This window comes from Cucurbita pepo, chromosome LG14 (genome assembly GCF_002806865.2).
Source record: "Cucurbita pepo subsp. pepo cultivar mu-cu-16 chromosome LG14, ASM280686v2, whole genome shotgun sequence".
Taxonomy (NCBI): Eukaryota; Viridiplantae; Streptophyta; class Magnoliopsida; order Cucurbitales; family Cucurbitaceae; genus Cucurbita; species Cucurbita pepo.
This window is the reverse complement of record NC_036651.1, coordinates 8,240,311-8,263,495: the sequence shown is the minus strand read 5'-3', so window position 1 is coordinate 8,263,495 and position 23,185 is coordinate 8,240,311. Positions and strand designations below refer to the sequence as shown.

General features: G+C 39.4%; 4 protein-coding genes and 1 long non-coding RNA gene across 5 annotated transcripts; 1 reads left to right on the top strand and 4 right to left on the bottom strand.

Moving 5' to 3' along the window:
- Positions 1-59: 59 nt before the first annotated feature.
- Positions 60-263, bottom strand: LOC111810149. The gene is made up of 2 exons (XR_002817371.1): positions 188-263; positions 60-145 (listed from the first exon to the last, which is right to left on the bottom strand). It is a non-coding gene; the product is annotated as an uncharacterized LOC111810149 (long non-coding RNA).
- A 213-nt stretch (positions 264-476) lies between these two features.
- Positions 477-3,346, bottom strand: LOC111810148. Its single transcript, XM_023696736.1, has 2 exons — positions 3,098-3,346; positions 477-1,184 (listed from the first exon to the last, which is right to left on the bottom strand). The coding sequence occupies exons 1-2, from the start codon at positions 3,226-3,228 to the stop codon at positions 728-730; spliced, it is 588 nt and encodes a 195-aa protein (XP_023552504.1). The 5' UTR covers positions 3,229-3,346; the 3' UTR covers positions 477-727.
- Positions 3,347-4,538: 1,192 nt separating this feature from the next.
- On the bottom strand, positions 4,539-7,480 carry LOC111810146 (binding partner of ACD11 1-like). The gene is made up of 5 exons (XM_023696734.1): positions 7,316-7,480; positions 6,554-6,657; positions 6,410-6,485; positions 5,482-5,565; positions 4,539-5,382 (listed from the first exon to the last, which is right to left on the bottom strand). Exons 1-5 carry the CDS (start codon positions 7,319-7,321, stop codon positions 4,804-4,806), a joined length of 849 nt encoding a protein of 282 aa, XP_023552502.1. The 5' UTR covers positions 7,322-7,480; the 3' UTR covers positions 4,539-4,803.
- Positions 7,481-9,320: 1,840 nt separating this feature from the next.
- LOC111810147 (syntaxin-22-like) lies at positions 9,321-13,856 on the top strand. The gene is made up of 7 exons (XM_023696735.1): positions 9,321-9,796; positions 11,232-11,325; positions 11,671-11,810; positions 11,937-12,011; positions 12,571-12,728; positions 12,805-12,905; positions 13,310-13,856. The coding sequence occupies exons 1-7, from the start codon at positions 9,606-9,608 to the stop codon at positions 13,373-13,375; spliced, it is 825 nt and encodes a 274-aa protein (XP_023552503.1). The 5' UTR covers positions 9,321-9,605; the 3' UTR covers positions 13,376-13,856.
- Positions 13,857-14,874: 1,018 nt separating this feature from the next.
- On the bottom strand, positions 14,875-19,412 carry LOC111810145 (heat shock factor protein HSF8-like). The gene is made up of 3 exons (XM_023696732.1): positions 18,847-19,412; positions 15,521-16,822; positions 14,875-15,360 (listed from the first exon to the last, which is right to left on the bottom strand). Exons 1-2 carry the CDS (start codon positions 19,126-19,128, stop codon positions 15,536-15,538), a joined length of 1,569 nt encoding a protein of 522 aa, XP_023552500.1. The 5' UTR covers positions 19,129-19,412; the 3' UTR covers positions 14,875-15,360; positions 15,521-15,535.
- Positions 19,413-23,185: the final 3,773 nt, after the last annotated feature.

Here is a 23,185-nt window from a genome sequence, read left to right as displayed (position 1 = left end):
TCGTAAGTCTTCAAACGCCACAACTAAGAGAAGTGGAATTCAAAATTTAGAGATGTAAGGAAGACGAGCAAATTCTTCACTTTTCTTTTCTGTGGTAACAAAAGGGTACAACTTTAAAGCATATACGTTCTAAAGGTGAATCGACCTCTAACGAAGGTGAATCGACCTCTAACGAAGGTGAATCGACCTCTAACGAAGGTGAATCGACCTCTAACGAAGGTGAATCGACCTCTAACGAAGGTGAATCGACCTCTAACGAAGGTGAATCGACCTCTAACGAAGGTGAATCGACCTCTAACGAAGGTGAATCGACCTCTAACGAAGGTGAATCGACCTCTAACGAAGGTGAATCGACCTCTAACGAAGGTGAATCGACCTCTAACGAAGGTGAATCGACCTCTAACGAAGGTGAATCGACCTCTAACGAAGGTGAATCGACCTCTAACGAAGGTGAATCGACCTCTAACGAAGGTGAATCGACCTCTAACGAAGTCTCTTCTGGATCGATGCTAATAAATTTTCATAACAACAGTACGCAGAAACCAAAGAAAACCAGTTATCTACCAAATGTTCAAGCGCCAAGAAGCAGACCAGAAAATCTAAGCATTCAATTGGTGCAGCTTCTGTTTTCAGTTGCCATGATGACGTCCTATGATCTTGTTGTAGCATGTTCATGAGAATCCTTCCTGTCTCAACAAAATGAAAAGAGAACAGTGAACTTTAGTTCCTAGTTTTGCAGCATCCATTGCCTTATATCCTCCCGCCGTATGACCCCGCCATGCCATCCTCTTCCTCCGTATCTTGGTCGAGGCGCTTCAGGTGTCAAACTACCAAAATGTCTATGCTGGATCATAGTTGTGGCTGGGTTTGAAGGCTTCATCGTCATGGAAATTGTAGGAAATTGCTTAGGCCATAGATTTGTTGATGAGGTAAATAATTGTCTAGAAGATTTTGGCTTCTTCAGGACCTGGGAGCTCTCTGGATTTTTCGAGACGGAGGAGCTGGAAATCTGCTTTGTCGCGTTTGTGATCGATCCACCATCTTGTTTACGGATTTGAGCTGATGGTTTATATCTGTCGAGCAGTCGTAGAATCCAGTTACCAAGATTCCGACCAACTTCTAAGTCTCTCTGCTGTATGTTCAGGTGAACCTTTAATGCTACATCAAATACGATACGGGTACGTCTGCAGAAGAAATGGCGACAGGCAGAATATTTCACATTCATGGTTACTGAAAGTATCGTATCAATAAGAAACCAGGACATTATGACTTAATGAGTGGCACCATATTATATACGAAGAGAGGAATGTCATCATAGAAAAAAACTGTTCTAAATTACAGTCGTTTATCTGTTCACCTTTAAACCAACACAACAAGACAATCTACCGTCTCATACTAGAGTAACAAGAAACAAGTTACACAAGAAAACAAGAGAGTTAATTCTCCTTCTCATAATCATGATGCGGTTACATGCACATGCTAACTTTTTTATCCACTTGTGACATCCCACGTCGATTTAGAGGAGAACGAAGTATACTTTATAAGAGTGTGGAAACCTCTCCCTAGCACACGCATTTTAAAAATGTTGAGGGGAAGGCCGGAAGGAAAAGCCCAAAAGGACAATATCTGCTAGCGGTGGGCTTGGGCCGTTGCAAATGGTATTAGAGCCAGACACTGAACAATGTGCCAACAAGGAAGTTCAGTCCCAAAATGGAGTGGACACGAGGTTGTGTGTCAGGGTGTGTCAGTAAAGATACTGGTCCCAGAAGGGGGTGAAATGTGAGATCCCACATCGGTCGGATAGGAGAGCGAAACATGCTTATAAGGGTGTGGAAACCTCTCCGTAGCAGACGCATTTGGAAAATCCACACAGAACAATATCTGCGGCAGTGGGCTTGGGCTAGGGCTGTTACAACACTCCTCCTAGCCCAATTTAAAGACCAATGAACATGGCCTTTACTCATCATCATCATTATTTATATTATAATCAGAATGCTCAGGCTCACATCTTGCATATCTTGCATTGTGTTCGTGGTTCACCATGCTAAATTCTCAGAGGTTTAGCCTACCCCAGAGCCAGCTCGGAGACGAATAGTTTTAAGGCTTTTGAACCTCGGAAGGTATCTAAACCCTTACTGTTATGGCATACCTTGAGGTTCCCATCATTACGATCCATAAAGAATATTACTTTTCATGCTTTATAATTCTTGGAACAAACAAACACGCTTCATAATTATGAGCCTCAAAACAATCACAACCCATGACAAAAATGTTCCGATCATGCTTCAAAAGTGTGGATTTTCACCCCATGTTAGAATTATAAGATCTAAAAAAATATTGGTACTTTATAATTCTTGGAATAAACTTCCATGCTTCATAATTATGAGCATTAAAACAAAAATCATAGCACCCATGACAAGATGTCCTGATCATGCTTCAAAAGGGTGGATTTTCACTCCATGTTAGAACTATAAGATCTAAGAACTATTGGTGCATTCATTATAAGAATGAACTGCTGCTGGAAGGTGAAAGGGATGATATAAGTGCTGGAATTGATCATCAAGCATGAGAGTGAAAATGAGAGAAAGGAAGAAGAGAACCCCTCATTAATGCCACTTGAAAATGATCCAAGAGATTAACCCATCAATCTAACCTCCGAATTACAAATCATAACATCCCCCTAGGAAGCTGAAAGGCAAATCAAATTATATATCTATTTAAACCGAAGATTTGGTAACAAAGAAAACGAGATGCCAAAATTTGATAATAATTGTCAATTTCTTACACAGAACAACATTACAAAGAGCAGCAAAATAAAAGATTCTTCAACCTTCCCATAAATTTCTTGATGCAAGAAAAAACTCTTGGTTCGTAAAACAGAGAATCCTCCATTTCATCAGATCAAATCATCTTCGAACAAACGAATTGATGAAACGAAGGATAAAATCGAAACCCAAAACAGGGTTTATCTCAATTCGAACTCGCGATTGGAAAAGAAAGCCGAATCAACAAATAACACAACACAGAAACACATTTCCAGCTCAAATTCCATCATCATCGAATCAAAATATCAAAAGAAGATAGAGATTGAAATTACCGGTGAAGAAACTGACGGATCTTGGGAAAGTTTGGGCTGACTATACGGCGTTGAAGCTTGAGGGCGAGGCGATATGTTCGCTTGAGGCCCAAGAAATAGGCTGTTCCTAGAGTGATCTCCCATAGAACCATTTCACTCTCTCTCTAGAACTTTCTTCTGCTTCTCTCTGCAACTCGTTCTGTTCTGTGGCATTTGAAGAATCGGTTCTTCGCTGTTTTCGTCTCCCCCAAGTTCCGCATTTTTACCGCTAAAATCACCGATGACGTAGGAGAATCATATTGGCCGTTGATTTTTTATTCTGATCAATCTCAGCCGTTGGTTTGTTTTTATTAATTTATGAAATAAATTACTTTTTTTTCCCCTGCTAATCGAGTTTAATTTCCTTCCTTAATTAACGTCTCCTTAAATAATTAAGGAGCTAATGTCACAATTTTTAAATTTTTTTTGAAAAAAAAGTTATTTAATGAAGAAATACATAATTGTGTTTGTATTTAATAAATATTTAAAATTATTATTATTATTTTTTTAATTCAGAAATTAAAAATAGTTTTGAAATGTTCTTGAAAAATCAACCTTGTCCTTTGCTTAAAATAAAAATACTCAATATTCTCGAAATATTATAGCGGAGTAAAGTATGAGGCTTAAAACAATGTGGTGACGATCTAGATCGAAATTAGGACCCCAAACATTGCCACATCATTCCATGTCTCAATCTTCATTGCCACATCATTCCAGATGATCTGGATCGAAATTAGGACCCCAAACATTGCCACATCATTCCATGTCTCAATCTTCATTGCCACATCATTCCATGTCTCAATCTTCATTGCCACATCATTCCAGACATCTAGATCGAAATTAGGACCCCAAACATTGTCACATCATTCCATGTCTCAATCTTCATTGCCACATCATTCCATGTCTCAATCTTCATCCAACAATCGAATAGAATCCTACTACGAGAACAACTTTGAAACATTTAAACAAATGACAAAGTTCGTTCTCCATTGTTTTGACCTATATAACCGGGTGGGTACAAAAAACTGAATTTCCATCGAGATAACGAAACAAAAAAATCAAGAACGCGCAATTACCCCCTATTGTGAAGTACCCCTCTTTCTATTTAGGGGGTTGAGGCGAAAAATGGCTTGATGAACCGTTCCGTTCGCCACACACCGCCCCCATTCACTTGCTTATCGTAGAAGCTTTCAGTATACAGTGCCCCACAACTATTAATCCCCACAACTATTAATCGTATAGTGGGGTTGAAACACGAGAGTGTCCACCCTTTTTTTCACACTGGCCTAAGTCAGTCTTTTAGTAAGCGTAACCGTGTATATATATATATCTAGGGGAGATCGGTGTCTCCCTAAACGGGTAAGCAGCATTCAGTATCTAAAGAACAAAATTGTAAAAGAAAATAATCACTGAAATCCAAAGACAAGCCATAACTGCACTGATACATAAGCATTGTAGAAAGAGCAGAGAGACTTTGTTGACAATAATGAAAAATCTGCTGTTTTAAAATTCTTGCAGATGGAGATATCTTATGCAATGAAGAGTCCGACCACTAATTCAGGAAGAAATCTACTCTATATTTTCATCCTAATATATATATATATATAGCCATGCCAGATTTGAAGGGGAAATACACATTACAGCTACAAGAACTTTCAGGCATAGATATCAACAAACGTGACAACAATTTAGAGGATCAGACCTTGAGCGGGTTCGGGTTTGGGACGTTGTTGAGGCTCAGGGGGCACAGGTGCTGCTGCTTTAGGGGATTCGGGGAGATGCAAAGTTTCGACCGTCGTCTTCTTTTTCTCATCTTCTTCCGACACCGCGATTTTCTCTTTTGTTTTCTGACCAACTTCTCCAGCTGCCTTGGCTACCTTATTGAAAGTATCAGCAACCCAGCTAGTCCCACTCTTTACATATCGGTTACTCATAATGGCAGCTCCAGCATTGCTAACTTTCTCTTCTGCAACTGCAAATGCTGATTTAGTCTTCTCTGAAACCTGAAACTTCTGGTCTACTTCTCGAACTTTTTCGCCCACCAAAACCGTTCCAGCGCTAAGTTTCTCAGTGAACCCGATTTTTTTATCCAATGTAGCTACTTTGGCTGAAGCTGTGGAAGATAATTGGTGCTTCTCATCAAATGCCTTTGCAGAGTTGAGTGCGTCTTTGCCCAAGATAAAGCCCTTAGCAAGCATACTGCTGACCACATCCTCTGCTTTCTGATAGGCGGATTCAGCCGTTCCAGGTTCATTAGTTCCAGGGGCCTGCAACAATCAAGACAATAAGCTGGTAAACTACTAAGAGAAATCATATAAAGTGACACACATAGCAGCCCAAAAAACAAACAGTCCCAAGAATCTTACAGGGGGTGGTGCGGTAGCTTCAGGAGGGAGCACATAATCAGGACATGGAGTGATGTTGACAGAAAGATCCACTATTGTCGCTCCCTGACAAGAAGTTGAGCTCCATTAATTAACTAGCTCGGGCGATTCGTATTGCTGTTTCTCATTAGTTAATACGTTAAGTATAACGAGTGATGAATGTAAGAAAAAAAACTCAAACAATATGCATCTCAAGGAAAAATGGGGCAATTTTATTGATGCAGAACAAACTTCCAGCTAAGGTCTATCTTATACTCTCACATAATAGAAGAGCAATCAAGCCAAAATTTGACCTCCTGATGTTTGCACCGAAGGTCGTGTCCCTTAGACCATTTAACTCGTTAAGTGGCAAAATGCTCACTCATATCATACATCATGTGATTGTAAAATGGCAACAAGATCCACCTAATACATATATTGGGGCTCGCACCGAGGATGGAGGTGGAAATGATGTAAGGTACAAGTAAAAGAGAACAGAAGAAGAAATGTTAAGGTGCTCGCTGATCTCTTCTAGTGGTGATGTAACGGCCCAAGCCCACCGCTAGCAGATATCGTCCTCTTTGGGCTTTTCCTTTCGGACTTCTCCTCAAGGTTTTTAAAACGCATATGCTAGGAGAGGTTTCCATACCCTTATAAAAAATGTTCGTTCTCCTCTCCAACCGATGTGGGATCTCCCAGGTGAGGTTGTTAAAGCAACATCCTCTCCCTAGATGAAGGCTATGTGACGTGACCACTAATAACAGCCATGAACACCATTTTAAGCTTGAACAACCATATTGCCAACAATATTTCAACTTTGACTCACAGCTCCACTAATAATGGAATCTTTGAGAGTTATATCTTAAATGCCAATAGGTATGAAACTTATAATTACCGCGACCTAGAGACTTTGTCTACAAAGTGAACTTACAGACAAAAGAATGGCAGTCTCTGCTCCTTGTGTATCCTTAAAGGTTACGTAAGCGATTTGAGACCGTTCACTTTCACTGCAAAAGAATAAAAACATTGAACGAAAAGAATATATATCATAAACTGAAATGAAAACCTGCACAACCTCTGCATTTCAACATATGCAATGTCGCCCGAGAAGGAAAAAAACTCCTTGAGATCTCGTTCAGACGCTCCCAAGGAGACATTGCTGACTTTAACAGTTTTAACCTGCACATACAGAACAAAGCAGTTCAGACAAAGATCAAGAAATCTCCCACTATCTCCAAGAAGGTGCATAAATTCATTGCTACAGCTGAACAGTGATCAACATAAGTCAGAAAGAGCGTAAAAAAAAAAAAAAAAATCAGCTATGGCCAGAAAAGAAATGAAAAGCTAAAAAGAAAATCTCATGGATGCAGCCAAGAAAACGATGGACATCAACAAGCCAAGCAGCAATAATAATTACACACTTCGAAGTATTAATTACAGGCATGACGTTCCTGGTTTTAATTTCGAATGTATGCTTCTATGCAGGTTCAGGTTCAGTAGGAGGAACGAACGTGGAACGGATTCAAAATACATTTCATCGATCAAAACATAGAAATGGACCAATTTGCTTAAACATAAATCCTAATTCTTGATAAACTGAATGGGAAAATCTCGACATGATACAAAACCCTCAAATGGGAAAATCAAACGGGAAAATAAACCACAAGAGATCTAATCCCTTGGCCGCACATTGCACTAATTTGTAATAACTCCAAAGAAAAACTACAGCGTAAGGGTCCAAATCTAACCCAATGCAATCCTTCCCCAACGATTTTCCACTTCGCAATCAGAATCTTCAAACGCGATGAAAAGAGAGGGAAATTCACGAAGTACTAACCGACATTGCTAGAAATGACGAACATAAATCGCCGGAACAGATATCGAATCAACCGACGATCGCCGGAAAACTGAAATCTACACGAAATTAGAACGAAAAGCTTGATTCTGAATTAAGGATTTCCCCTCAGTGTGTCCAAGTCCTCGTCGCCTCTGATGAAAGAAAAATAGCTATTGACACGAACAAACAAGGCTTCGTTTCAACGGATATTTATAGTGTCGAAATATTTGGCATTTAGGGATGTGTTTTACACGCGCTATTACGCGCGTAAACGAACCGTCATGTATTCGAAACGGATATAACGGGACCGGGGGTACACGGAAACTGTGACAAGCCACGTTGCATCTTACAGATTGTCTCTTCTATGTGCAATTACCAAATCAGCCTTAATTATTTTTAAATTTTGAATTAAATTACAAATTAGCCCATTGGTCCAAATTTTTAAATTTTTAAAAATATCAAATTAACAATTTAATATTAGATTCAAAATGAAAAAAATAAAATTATTATAAATTTTTTAAAATATGGTTATTTGAAAGTTTTTAAAACACAAAATTTAAATTTTAAAAATTTATTATATTTTTTTGTTTAATTCTATTCAATAAAATTAAAAAATATAGATATTAAACAAAATTTTAAAATGATTTTTTTTTTTTTTAATAAGAGTTTATTTTATTTGTTTATTTAATAGATTGGTTTGTATTATTATCATAGGATAAATAAAAATAAGCTTATTTATTAAACATTTGGTCGGTTTCTTATTTTTAGTCCATATGAATACAAACATACGTATTAAACAAATTAAATTATGAGCCGACCCATTCAAATTAAAAAATTAAAAAATTAAAAAATAAACAAAAAATCGTTTATCTACCCCTTATAAATTACCTGCTGTATAGTACGTGAGTATCTGTAAATGACATGACATGAGTACGAGAAGCCCAACGCCTCGATAGAGGCAATGAGATAAAACAATACATGGGCTCGTTCTCGATGGCATGACTGGGTAAGCTACGATAGCCGACGACACCCCATGACTTGACACCAACGCCTCGATAGAGGCAATGAGATAAAACAATACATGGGCTCGTTCTCGATGGCATGACTGGGTAAGCTACGATAGCCGACGACACCCCATGACTTGGGATGGTGTCAAGACATGAGGGTCATATTAAATAGGAACCAAGATAAGACGATGAGAAGCGACGTTGCATTTCGAGACATGAGAGCCGTATTAATTGGGAACCAAGATGGGATGATGGGAAGGGACATTGCATTGAGAGACCTTGGCCGCGCGGGCATGTGTGGTCATTTAACAACCCAGATCCACCGCTAGTCCGTGGTTATCCTATTTGGGCTTTCCGTTTCGGGCTTCACCATTTATAGGGGAAGGTTTCCACACCCTTTGGAGCCCAGCGTCCTCGCTGGCACTCTTTCCTTCCTCCAATTGATGTGGGATCACCCCAATCTACCCCTTTGGGGCTAGCGTCTTTACTGGTACACCGCCTCGTGTCTACCCACCTTCGGGGAACAGCGAGAAGGTTGACACATCGTCCGGTGTCTGGCTCTGATACCATTTGTAAGGGTGTGAAAGCCTTCCCCTAGTAGACGCGTTTTAAAGCCTTGAGGGGAAGCCCGAGAGGGAAAACCCAAAGAGGACAATATCTGCTAGCGGTGGATCACGATCGTTACAGGTCAAACAAACTTAGATTCCACACAAGCGATGTTTGGTCGGTGAATACAAATCTCGCCTAAGTTATGACGAAGCTACGTGTTAAGATCACATTATTGTGCAGTTGAAAAAATACAATTGTGACCGTTGTGAGAAATAATAACTATTAATTAAAAAAAATAGATGTGAATTAAAATAATAATATTAATGGCTTATTCTTCTCGATTTCCGACTTATCTCAGCCGCACACGTGTCGACAATTACAGGTCATCATCATCTTGACGAGACACACACACACCATAACAAAACTCTTCCACCTCTTCAAATCATTATTCCATTTCTCTCTCCTCCATCATCGTCTTCCCCTCTCTCTCTCTAAAAACTTGAATTCCTCTCGCCTTTCATTGCGAATTCCTCAAAGGCCAATCTTCAATTGCCCTAATTCATCCCTTTCCCCATTTGAGGATTCCTCTGATCCTCGATTACAGGAACGCCTTCATCTTTGTCGCGGATCCTCTTTTCCAGGGGAGAATTTGTTCTGTTGTTCTTGAATTTTGCTTTGTTTTCAATCGAGTTCTTCTTGTTTTGCTCTCTTCGGAAATTTAGGATCTCGGCGACATGAGCTTTCAAGATATCGAGGCTGGTCGCCCGTTTGCTTCTTCGAGGAGAGACCTCATCAATGGCAAACAAGATCCCACGCAAGCCGTTGCCTCAGGTATATTTCAGATTAATACTGCCGTTGCTACGTTTCAGAGGCTTGTTAACACCTTAGGTACGCCGAAGGATACGCCTGAGCTACGCGAGAAGCTGTGAGTTCTGTTATTTGATTTGGTTTTTTGGTTTCTTGTTGTTGGTTTGCTGTTAGGGTTCCTGAATTTTGTGTCTCATCGATGATATGCATGGCATTTTCAATGGATTGTTGAATTTTGTGAATTGTAGTCTGTTTGTTGGAGTTTCGAATCGCTATTACTTTGAGGAGGATTCAACGTTGCGATTTGCCTCCTGTTGAATGTCCCGTATAAACCTTAGGTTTCTTTTGAATTTTGTCTTGTACGTTATCCTTGCCGTTTGCTTTTCCCCTGATGGAGGGGTTATCTTGGAAAAGATTCAGACCGTGGAAAAGATCTGTATGGGGTATATCCAAGTCCTACATTTCTTCGCCATGAAGTTTCTAGAGCTCGTAGTGTTCGTCTTTCCGCTGTTTTTTGGGAGCAGTAATGGAAGGTTAAAGAAACCATATGAGATATCATTGGGTCCACTCGGTTGGAATTTCCATATACGTAACTATTCCATCTACTTCGTCATTTCTTATCAAGAGTATACTCAACACAAGGAGAAACAGAACTTTCTAGGGGCCGGGGGTGGGGGTTGAGGGAACCATATTCTCTGCATTTCGTATTCTATAGAACCAAAGGACAATAGGCGACACGTGTTTCTGATGTTTAAAATGAGCTTAATCTTCACTTAGATTTTCCAAAATCGTAAGGATTAATTACTGTACAAATGTGGTGAAATTCTGCTCATTTAGTTGTAACTTACAGTTAACATCGTAGTTTTAGTTTGTTTATTTCTGGAATATAAAATGGCATCCAAATACATTGGAGAGAAATTTAATCTAGTATCTCATATTATACTACTTGCCACATTTCCTATGATTTCTCTCACTTGGTTGCTGTAGGGACTGTGCATAAAGAACTGATCCCTGTCTTCATGGTTGCCTTTGCAAATACCACACTAGTACAACTGATAAATGTGTCGTTATCTTGTATGAATAACATCAGTAGGATATGTCCTTGTAAAAAAAAAAAACACTGCTGTACTCCTTTCACTCCAAACAATCTCTTTAACATGATATACAAGTATAGTTATAGATGATCTGTTGCATTTTTTGTCCGAGTATGATGATAAATAAATCTTTCCCATCAATATTGAATTGAAACTGAAATAGATAGATTACGAAACACCTAGGTTAGGATCTCTTAGTAGTTTCATCCTTGGTTTTTGTGTGCCCTTTTTGTACAATTTTCAGGAAGGTGGTTATGCCCATGTATTGTCATAACTTATAAACCTCTAATTTGAAGTAACTATTGGCTGTTCAACTGACATGCTTAAATCTTCATTGAGTTATTAAACTTACCTCGACAATTATCTTAGATACACTGCTATTTTATTTGTCTGCAATTTCCATGTTGATCTTTGTTCCTATCAGAAAATGTTTGATCCTTTGTTGATGACCCCCTGCAGGCACAAGACCAGGTTACATATTGGACAGTTGGTTAAAGATACCTCTGCCAAACTTAAACAAGCAAGTGAAATAGATCATCACGCAGAAGTTAATGTAAGATTCTTTGTGTTGAGTGTTATATAAATTGGTATATTGGCCATTGTTGTAGTCTGAATACCCATCTGGAAAATTGTGGGTTGTTTACTGAGATCCTGATTCTACAACCTACTGTCAGTGAGATGGTGAGAAAATGTTGAGCTTGGATGTCAAATCCTACTTGCTTGGTAGGAGCAAAATCTCTCTTTATTGTGGTAGAATTGGAATAATTTTCATGCTGAACCATTAACGAGGATGGAGTATGAATATATGAGTTAGTGCATGAAGTATATTAGCTACCTACGCTAGTAACTTGAAAATTATTCCTCTCCTACTTTCTTAAACAATGTGGTAATTCTGCAGGCCAGCAAGAAAATTGCAGATGCTAAACTTGCAAAAGATTTTCAAGCAGTGTTGAAAGAATTTCAGAAGGCTCAACGACTTGCAGCTGAGAGGGAAACAGCATATACACCTTTTGTTCCCCAGACTGTTCTACCTTCTAGGTATGTCAAGTTTATTATATAAACACAGCTAACAAACGTTGGTTATTTTCATGGAGTGTTTGTTGATTACAAACTACATTTGATTTACTTGAAAAAATTGCTTTCCCTCGGTTCTGGTCTATACAGCTACACAGCAGGCGAATCAGATGCAAGCTCAGAAAAGAATCTTGAACAGCGTGCTCTCCTTGTGGAATCCAGGAGGTAACAGATTTTTTCTCTGCATTTTGTTGCTAGGCGGTTGATTATTTAGGTTAGATTTAGAATTTCAGAAAGTAGGAATGTTTATGCAGTTGAATTTATGTTTCAAATACTGTGCACTGTGCACAGATGAAATGTTCGACCCGTATATGCAAGAACATGATTTCATATAAAAACATAGTGCTAAAAACAGAGCTTAAATTTGTCTTCCTTTTAGGGGTTGTTTCTTCAGTAGTGTTATTTTGTTGCAAAAAGCGAAGTATTGCCAGAATTAATAGCCGAGGAATAAACTAGCAGTTTTCTCCTTCCAAATCATGAATTCTAAGGCCTGTCTAGGTTTCACAGGATGTGCTTTCCTGCATATTGTTTTCTACCATGCTACCTACAAATTTTATTTAAAATTTGCTCCCTCTTCCCCACGTTACAGCTTGATTACAATTAGGCAGGTACATGCACATCTTACTAACTTGATTGAATGATTTGTCTAGACAAGAGGTGTTGCTGTGGACAATAAAATCGCCTACATGCATATCTTACTAATTTGATTGAATGATTTGTGCAGACAAGAGGTCTTGCTGTTGGACAATGAAATCGCCTTCAATGAGGCAATAATTGAGGAAAGAGAGCAAGGTATTCATGAAATCCAGCACCAAATTGGAGAAGTGAATGAAATTTTTAAAGATCTTGCAGTTTTAGTCCATGAACAGGGAGCCATGATTGGTAAGTCACTTCAGTTTATAAAGTTGTAGATATATGTATAGCTCAAGTTATTCATGTATATATCACCATGGTGTAGATGATATTGGATCCAACATAGAGGGCTCCCATGCTGCAACATCACAGGGAACAACTCAGCTGGTAAAAGCTTCAAAGACGCAAAGATCAAATTCATCACTGGTGAGCCCTTATGTTTCCTTATATTCATCATTAACTTTTTTATATCAATTAGACCATGAGTGGCAGCAGGCTGTGTGCAATTCTTCATTTAGCACGTTTGCGTCGTGACTGTCAGTGGATAGTACAGTCTTCATTTAGTTTGTTATGTTCCCATTTGGAAGTAAAACTCATATGAAGGTAGAACTTGCATACATAACATCCATGCATGATCATGAATTGAATATTGAACTTGTTCTTCTTTTCTCATTTCATTCTAAACTAGTTTTAAACACTCTTAAATCAGTTGGCACTATGGTATTTGTACTTTCCTGCCTATGAACTACAAACATGGTAACTCTGTGGATGTTTCATGTGGTGTTCATACATCTGATTCTTTGTTTTGATTTGTTTTTCTTGATTGGCAGGCTTGCTTACTTTTGGTGATATTTGGTATTATCCTCCTGATTGTGATAATAATAGTTGTTGCTTAAATGAAAGAAGAAGTTGTGCATTGACACAGGAAACACTTGCTGCTGTTGTAGCAAGATGAGTGTCCTGTTAGTTTCTTTTGATAACTGTACTTTGTGGTCGTGGATCATCCTGCCTTCTGGGAAAGGGTTGTTGTGGAGGGGCTCTTATGTATAATAATACTCTATATCCTCAGTCAGGTCGGCCATCCTCTTCTCTTCCATTTGGAAATGTTATAACCTGTTTGTGTGAAGGTGTGTGCAACCTGTTTGTTTTCTTTATTTCTTTATTTTTTTTCTTCTTCTTATTTAATTATATTGATAAATTATTTTTCTTCTCCTCACTTGGCTCCTCTGTACTCTCTGTTGCACACAGAAGCATTTTACCCCATTTGCATGGTGGCTGGTAAAATGCGAGGGAGAGAGACAGAGCTCTCTCTCACACCCTATGGTTGGGGGGATATGGTTTGTAATAAATAAAAGGATTGGTCGTCTTGTTGGTGCTTTTTTGGATTTACCAGACTGTAACTTAGTAGTGACTGAATCATGGTAAAACTGCCTGCTGTTCTTGTGTTTTGAGCTAAAAGAGAATCCTTTTCTTTATGATTAGTTTTGTTCCATCTGAAAATTTTATTGGCCACTCAAAAAAGAATTGTTTGCTTTTGGATGTTTCTTTTCTTTTAAGAAATTCTCTTGGGAATCTCAAATAAATATCGAAGTCCCATTATAGGCTTTATAACTCGAACAACTCAGGATTGGTACTCGGATTTTCAATCTTACTAAGGCTAAACTTCTAACCTCGTTACTAAGATTAAGACTATTTGATGCCTAATATATATATATATATGCTAGAAATGGAATCATGTATGACAAGCTTGAACTTTTCATAAATAATTTTAAAAAATTTACTCCATGACCCAATCTAATAATGATTAGGTCGTGAGCATGATTGGGTCGTGAGCCTATTTGATTCAGTTCATTTAAGTAGCCAGCATCTCAAATGGGTGTACATCCCAAAAGTCAATTGCCATTAATATCTCACATCTTAAAAGAAGGAAAAGACGCGTAAATTAATTTTATAGAAATACATGGGATGTAATATATTAGGAGGTTACCAGGAGCAACAACTAGAGTGGGAAAGGAGGGAAAGGAAATAACATCGAGTGGGAAAGTCAGAGTCGAAAAGAGGAAATAACATCCCAATTCCACTGCTAGCAAATAGTCCATTTTAATCTATTACATATCGCAATTTTAAAATGCGGCAGGAGAGGTTTTTACACTCTTATAACATGAGATCTCACAATCCACTTCTTTGGGGGTCAGCGTCTTCGCTGGCATACCGCATAGTATCTAACTCTGATAACATTCTAGAAGGTTGAATGGTTCGATGAAACCTAGACTTATATATATATATATATATATATATATATATATATAAAGAAAAAGCACCAATCATGTTTCCAAATAAAGAAAAAGCAATTCGACTGAATTTGTGATGAACAAAAAAATTCTAACAACAATACTTCAAAATCGATTCAACCGGACTGTTCTTTCTATTCCATTGTAATAGAGAGATTCTCTTGATTAACAATCCAAGTTAGCGGATGAACAGACCCGTTTGCATGTGCCTATCTAGATTACATGCAAGGCCAAATGCACTAATAATATCATTCGCTAGCAGTCCGCCATTGGTGCAATACTAGAATTAACGGAGTTCTCATACATTAGAAACACAATTGGCATCAACCAAAATTGATATACTTGCCTCCAAAGCAACCCATCACTGTAGGTAATACTACCCTTAACCTTTCTATTTCTTCTCTTTTTATCCGAGAAGCCGAACTTAAAATTTTTCAGACTACGAGCAAGATATAACTGTTAACATCATCGTGTATAGTATTTACAGATCTTACCCATAATTCTAGCCACATTGTTTGATAAGTAGACAAAAGATATGAAAGGGAGATAATCCAACGAGCGTCTTCCCTACACGACCACCGAAAGGCAACCTGTGAAAATGAGCAGAACCCAACGCTAAAATATGCATCAGAATAACGAAAGGCTATAAATTGTAAGAATGGACATTTGCCCATGTCCAGAAACAAGCAGTTAAAATGGAGGTATTGAAGAGCAGGATCACGTTCTTACGAATATAGTAGAAGTGATTACCTCAATTGATCAAGTTCAAACCCTTTTAATTTCTGAAGTGAGAAGGCCCATCTGTTCTGTAAGTTTATCCACATGTCTAGATTTGTCCCAAGCGTTTTCCAATGGCTGCATATCGTTCGTCTTTGGTAATCCTCCTCCTACCATAAAGTCAATCTCCTCCTCCTGACATGGACTTTGCACGAGCAAATCATCCCAGAAGTTGGAATTCGCTAGTAAGGCATCGATATCAGCATCAGGGGACATGCTATCAATCTCTAAGGGAATAGTTCCATCGACATCCAACAAACTTGGACTTATAAATGCAGCATTTCCTGCCTCGGGTACCCTATAATCTACTTCAGGAACATCAATAATGTTCTCAGACACCATTTCAGATATTTGGGAAAGCTCAGGCATGATTACATCTGTCTCGGAAACTGACAGGGAAGAAGCTTCTCGTGCCCCTGGACCCCGTACAGCATTAACAGCAAAAGGAGAAGTTGAAACCTTGTCTGAAGTTGTAGCTTGGGGTGACGATTGAATTTCCGACATGGCTGTTGAGGGGCCATGAGGAGCAACACCAGAAGCAGCTGAATTGAAAGATGATGGCCCTGAGGTCAGAGGTACCTCTTGAAGAGTCACACCTGATATAGAACTGGAAGAGTTCCCATTGTCCATTGCTGCACACGACGATTGCAAACCATCATTAATTAGGAAACTGTCGGTATTGAGGTTCACAGGTTCCGATTGCGAAGTATCTATTTTCATTATCTGCCTCAGCATTGTTTTTGCTGCCTCATTCATGAGAGGTTGATACTTCACAATTTGCCCATCAGGAACAGTAGAATGCTCAGACTCAACAATACCATCTTGCTTGAGCCTTCGCTTTTTATTAGCTTCACTTATGCGTCTAGTACTTTCATTTTGTTGCTGCACAAATTGAGCCAAAAAGCCAGGGCTTTGCACAGCCTTTGCAAGAAATGACATCATCTGCTGCTGTCGCTGCTCCATCCCTTGTAGACGCTGTACCATAGTTTGCAGCTGGTTGTCAGTAGTCTGTTGCTGCTGCCTCAATCTCACAAGTTCCTGCATGAGTACATTTTTGTCTCTTTTAAGCCTCTCAACCTCTTCCTCCAAACCAAATTTACCAACTTCCACACAAGCTCCAACAGACGTACTTTGTCCATGAGACTGCTGTGATTGCTGCTGACTGTGCCCATGGACAGGTTTTCGCCGAGTAATACTCTTAAGCAGGTGTTTCTGACCTCTTAAGAAGCCTTCATTAGCAAATTCCCAACGATCTGGATCAACTTTCCTGAAGCCCTAGTTAAAAAACATAAATAACCAACCAAATACAGGGGAGGAATCAAATAACTGGAAAGGTATGAGTAAGCAAAATCAACGAACATTGAAGGAAAACTGATAACTAAATATATGTTTACACAAAAAAGGACTGCAGCTATCAGTATTCTTATTTAATAATTTCTCTCCAAAATCACTCAACAATTTCATNCTGAAGCCCTAGTCAAACAACATAAATAACCAACCAAATACAGGGGAGGAATCAAATAACTGGAAATGTATGAGTAAGCAAAATGAACGAACATTAAAGGAAAACTGATAACTAAATATATGTTTACACAAAAAAGGACTGCAGCTATCAGTATTCTTATTTAATAATTTCTCTCCAAAATCACTCAACAATTTCATTGAGGGAGAGGCTACACTTCCTACTATGCTTTGAGAGTTGATTTGGAAAGCCAAATACAACAAAAAGTTTCCTCTTGGTCTATCTATTATGTATGCAAACTTAAAAATAGAAAAACCAATTTTACTGAGTTTTCTTTTAGGAGGTATAAAGTTCGAAAAACAAGCTATGATACTATCTTAAGGAAGGAAAACGTGGTTCATGTTCTCTTCCAAGAGACTTGGTTGAAAAAAAGGGAAAATCTTGCAAAATTCTGTGTCATCAGCTCAAAATTTGGGATTTGGTGTTTTTTCTTCCCTCCACTTTGAGTTACCTTTCCAATTCTTTCTGTAGTTACATTACAGTGTGGCACCATGACCAATGTAGATATCAACAAGATCTTGAAGAACCAGAAAAAGAATCTAATATTTTAAGAAGCTTTCCAACCTTAAATGAATTAGAGTATCAATATTCTACACTTGCCTGTCCACCGTCCTCGCTTAACTAGGCCAAAAATATTAAATCAAGAGGTTTCCCTATTCAGGAGCTTTTTCATAAGTGAATTTCTTTTAAAAACCAAGACAATCCTCAGCTTGCTCTACTTTATCCAAGGCGGCCTAGCAGATGATTCCATAACAGTCCTTGGGACGAGGAAATGAAAAGTGCACTGCTCCCTCCAGAGAGTTCAGAATTTAATCATCCTAGCACGACCTGCTTCTTTGAGATGATAGAGAGACATGTAAGTGATCTCCAAAGTTAGCAACTGGATAGAAGGCTCCTAGAGCTGCAGCGTCAATTGTGAACCACCAAAAGGGACCATCACCCTATGTCACATAGCGTGGCAGCAAGTTGCACTTCCTTTTCCTCTTTTTTCTTTTAGCCAACGGCTAAGTTTATTTACAATTTTATATAGTTTCGGTTGCATGTTTAGAATCATTCAAGCTTGACATGATCAATCTTACTTGGGGAATGATTTGAATCTCAAAGAAGTGCTCTTGCCTTGAGATACTCGATCAGCAAGGTAATCCAAATCTTACTTTCCCTTGGGGTGATTCCTTATCGTTTTGAGATTCTTTGATATATTTAGATCTCAAAGTCTCACTCTTCAACAAGGTTGTTAGAACAAAGTCCTAAAAGTTGCACTAAGGGATTGCATATCCAGAGCGCTTATGAGGGATCTTAGATTCAACTGACTAGGGTTACCTATAGAGATTCTACCGAATTCCCATGTTATAATATACAGCTCTTGATACACAACGAGTCTAAAACCATCTAAAAAACCCTAGAGAACACGCACCCGGACTGTCAAATTATTTCTAGAAAAATGTCCACACATTAAAAACGACAGAAGGAACGCAGCTTTAAATGACAAATGCAGCCTAAAACATAAAACTCAGACTACCAATTCAATCCCACGAATTCAATCCATTCCAAGCATCCACTGTTTTCAAGAAACACCAGCCCGATGGCCACTAAAAATATAATTAATTCCAATCTCAATCTAATTAGATCCCCACAAAGTAGGCCGCACTCCACCAGACACTATCGATTAGCAGAGATCCTGAACACGAACTAAATCGATGAAAACTAAACAAAAAAAAAATTATGAATTCAACACAAAAACTCATAAAGTAGATACAAAATAAGCTGAACATCATACATAGGTATTGAGCTGCCTGACGAAGCTGGAGAAGTTGTTATGCTTGAAATATTTGGGCAAAAGATCCCTAGCGAATTCCGGCGGGTTCCAAACCACAAAGCTATTATTCGTAGAGCTCCAGGACACAACTGCATCGGTAGCCGGATCATCCACCATATCATATGTCTTACTCAGAAACGGCGGAGGCGCGTTCACATTAGTAATAGGAGCCGGCACCGTCGGATGAGAACTATCACTTCCGGAGGCCAATCCGGAATCGCCGCCATTAGCAGTCACATCCATCTCACAGTCAACAAACACAAGACAAGTAAGAAACAAGAATCAATTCAAGCAGAGAACACAGATTCAGAAAATTAGGGTTTCGAAATGTGGGAACTGAATAAATTCCATCGTCAGGAGGTAAAACACTTAGAATTGAATATGAACTGAGAGTTGTTGAGAGAGGAATCGGATGATTTTGGAGGAGAAGAACGAAACAATGGCGGATACGAGAGAAGGACGATGAAGAGAAGAAGATATACAGAGAGAGAGAGAGAGTGAAAATGAGAGTGGTCGTACGGACTAGCAGCGAAACAAAGGGGAGCTGACCGGGTTGCCCTAAATGGAAATCGATGCAACTGAACGACGTCGTCTCGTAATGTTGACTGCCAACAACGTCGTGTCGGTGTTTTGACCGGCAGTTCCTATTTTGAGGTGCGTGCTTTTTCTTCCCTAGTAAAAAATTAGGTAAACGAGAGTCCTTAATTTGTTTTTTAAATAATATTTTTAGTATTAAACTAGAGATATCTATAAAATCATTCAAACGAGAAACCGAAAGGGAGTAGAGAGATACTTCTCGAGCTAAATAGGATCGAGGGTGAAGATTATACTTTTGTCCTTGTTCCGTTCCCGCCTTCGACCCTACCTATTTATTTAATAATTGTGTAACGGCCCAGATCCACCGCTAGTAGATATTCTTTCCCTTTGAGGGGAACCGCTAGTAGATATTGTCTTCCCTTTGAGGGGAACCGCTAGTAGATATTGTCTTCTTTGGGCTTTTCCTTTGAGGGGAATATTGTCTTCTTTGGGCTTTCCCTTTCGGGTTTCCCCTCAAAGCTTTAAAACACGTCTACTAGGGGAAGGTTTTCATACCCTTATAAAGGGTGGTTTGTTCTCCTCCCGACCAAGGTGGGACATTACAATCCACCCCCCTTCAGGGCCCCACTATTTCCTTCCTCCAAATCAATGTGGGACCGCCCCCAAATTCACCCCCTTTGGACCTAGCGTCCTTACCTCCAAATCAATGTGGGACCGCCCCCAAATCCACCCCCTTTGGACCTAGCGTCCTTACTGGCACACCGCATCATGTCTACCCCCTTCGGGGAACAACGAGAAGGCTGGTAGATCGTCCTGTGTCTGGCTCTACGAGAAGGCTGGTAGATCGTCCTGTGTCTGGCTCTAATACCATTTGTAACAGCCCAGATCCACCGCTAGCAGATATTGTCCTCTTTGAGTTTTTCCCTTTCGAGCTTCCCCTCAAGGCTTTAAAACGCGTCTGCTATGGGAAAGTTTCCACACCCTTATAAATGGTAGTTTGTTCTTCTCCTCAACCAATGTGGGACATCACAAATTGGGAAGAAAATAGGGAGGGAGTAGAGACATATTTCTCCAACTAAATAGGGCCGAGTCTGAGGATTATATTCTCTATCTCAGTTCCCGCCTGTCACACTACCTAAATCTTCGCCCTACCCCTCAACTTGCTCATCGTTGAGCATAACCACTCCCATGTGAGTGTAGGTGTTGAACGAGCGCAACCAAGAAAAACATGGTTGTATAATTCAACAAGTAGGTGTTTGAAGCTCGTGATTGAGCACAATCGCTACTTTCAATAACGGCATACTTGTCTCATAATCAATGAATTTCTAGCTGATCTCGTTCTTTACTACCAATTTTTTAGTGTCGCCCAAAGACAACACAACTCGAACCGTCCGTTCGCACGTTAGTCAGTTTGACTTTTCACTCTTCAAGTCAAACGTGAGTGAAATTGAAATTATTGTTCGTAGTAAAAAAAAAAAAATCGAGTGTAGGGCGGACCTCAGCCACAGTGTTGGGCCTGCGGCCCACGATAATTGATCCATTGTTGCCAATCTGGGCCCTTCGTATTTGGGCTTTTAACAAATATTCATATTTTCCAATAATATATATATATATATATATATATATATATATATATATATATATATAAATGAATTTTAATATTTTATTTAAAAAATAGTTTAAAGTTTTTCATTAATATCAATATTTTTTTAAAAAATTATAAAATATTCTTAAAATTTTCAAAAAGTCTTATTTTTAAGGATATTATTGAAACTTTTGAAAGTTCAAGAATATTTTTGTAAACAAACTTAAAAATATTTATTAATTTAGTGTTAAAAAATTACTGTCATATGCCCACAACTTTTTTTTAGTTCAACACGGAGGTGGAAGATTCAAACCTCGAATCATTCGGTTGAGAGTGCACGTTTTTTGTCCGCTATGATCACTTAGACCTATCCATACATGACTTGTATTAAATTTCGAACACTCTATAACAAGAATAATAGAAGTTTTAAAAGCATAGAATTAAATTAATATTAATGTTAAACTATAGTGATTAAGTTATCATAAAGCATTTCATATAGTTTATTTGATCATTACGATTGTATCACTTATATTATGGTTTTTTCACTTTTATTAATGGGAACACCACAATTAATAAATCACACGCTTACCACAAAATGGAGTGGAAAAAGAATGAACATTATAGTGCAATTTATCAATGATATAAACTATAATATATGGTTGGTGGAAAATTATTTTTTAACCGATTAGGTTTTTCGGGAATGTTTGAACTTTTAATATTTTGATCGATAATGCATTTTTTAACCGGTTGAGATATGCTCGTATTGGTAAAATTAAAAAGTTTTTATCGTCTCGACTGTTTTTCATTCATGCTGCACGCACGTGTTTAGTGCAATATAAGGAGTTTTTTTTCGATAGTTTATGTAAAAGAAATACGTTATGAAATTACTATGAATAAAATAGGAGGTGAAATGTGATGTTCTATCTTGGTTGGGGAGGAGAACAAAACACCCTTTATAAGGATGTGGAAACCTTCCCTAGCGAACGTATTTTAAAGTCTTGAGGGAAAGCCCAAAGAGAATAATATGTGGTAGCGGTGGGTTTGGGTCGTTACAAATGTTATTAGAGTAAGACACCGGGCGATGTGCCAGCCTTCTCGCTGTTAGGGAGGTAGACACTGGACAATGTGTCAGCCTTCTTGCTATTTCCCCTGGGGAGTAGACACGAGGCGGTGCGCTAGTAAGGACGCTGAGCCCCAAAGGGGATGGATAGACACCGGACGATGTGCTAGCTTTCTCGTTGTTCTCCCGAAGGGGGGTAGACATGAGGCGGTGCGCTAGTAAGGACATTGGGCCCCAAAGGGGGTGGATAGACACTAGATGATGTGCCAACCTTCTCACTGTTCACTGTTCCTCGAAGGGGGGTAGACGCGAGGCGATGCACTAGTAAGAACGTTGGGCCCTAAAGGGGGGTGGATAGACACCGGATGATGTGTCAGCCTTCTCGCTGTTCCCTGAAGGGGGGTAGACACGAGGGGGTGCACTAGTAAGGACGCTGAGCCCCAAAGGGGGGTGGATAGACACCGAACGACGCCAATAAGGACGCTGGGTCCCAAAGGGGGGGGGATAGACACCAGATGATGTGCTAGCATTTTCACTGTTCCCCGAAAGGAGTAGAAACGAGGCAGTGCGCTAGTAAGGACGCTGGGCCCTAGAGGGGATGGATAGACACCGGACAATGTGCTAGCCTTCTCGCTGTTCCCCTGAAGGGGGGTAGACATGAGGCGATGCACTAGTAAGAACGTTGGGCCCTAAAGGGGGGTGGATAGACACCAGACGATGTGCCAGCCTTCTCGCTGTTCCCCGAAAGGGGGGTAGACACGAGGCAATGCACTAGTAAGGATGCTAGGACCCCAAAGGGGGGTGGATAGATACCGGACGGCACCAATAAAGATGCTGGGTCCTAGAGGAGGGTGGATAGACACCGGACGATGTGCTAGCATTCTCATTGTTCCCCGAAAGGGGTAGAAACGAGGCGGTGCGCTAGTAAGGACGCTGGCCCCAAAGGGAGGTGGATAGACACTGAACAATCTGTCAACCTTCTCTCTGTTCCCCGAAGGGGGGTAGACATGAGGCGGTGCGTTAGTAAGAACATTGGACCCAAAGGGGGGTGGAAAGATACCAGACGATGTGTCAGCTTTCTCACTGTTCACTGTTCCCCGAAGGGGGGGGGGGGGGGA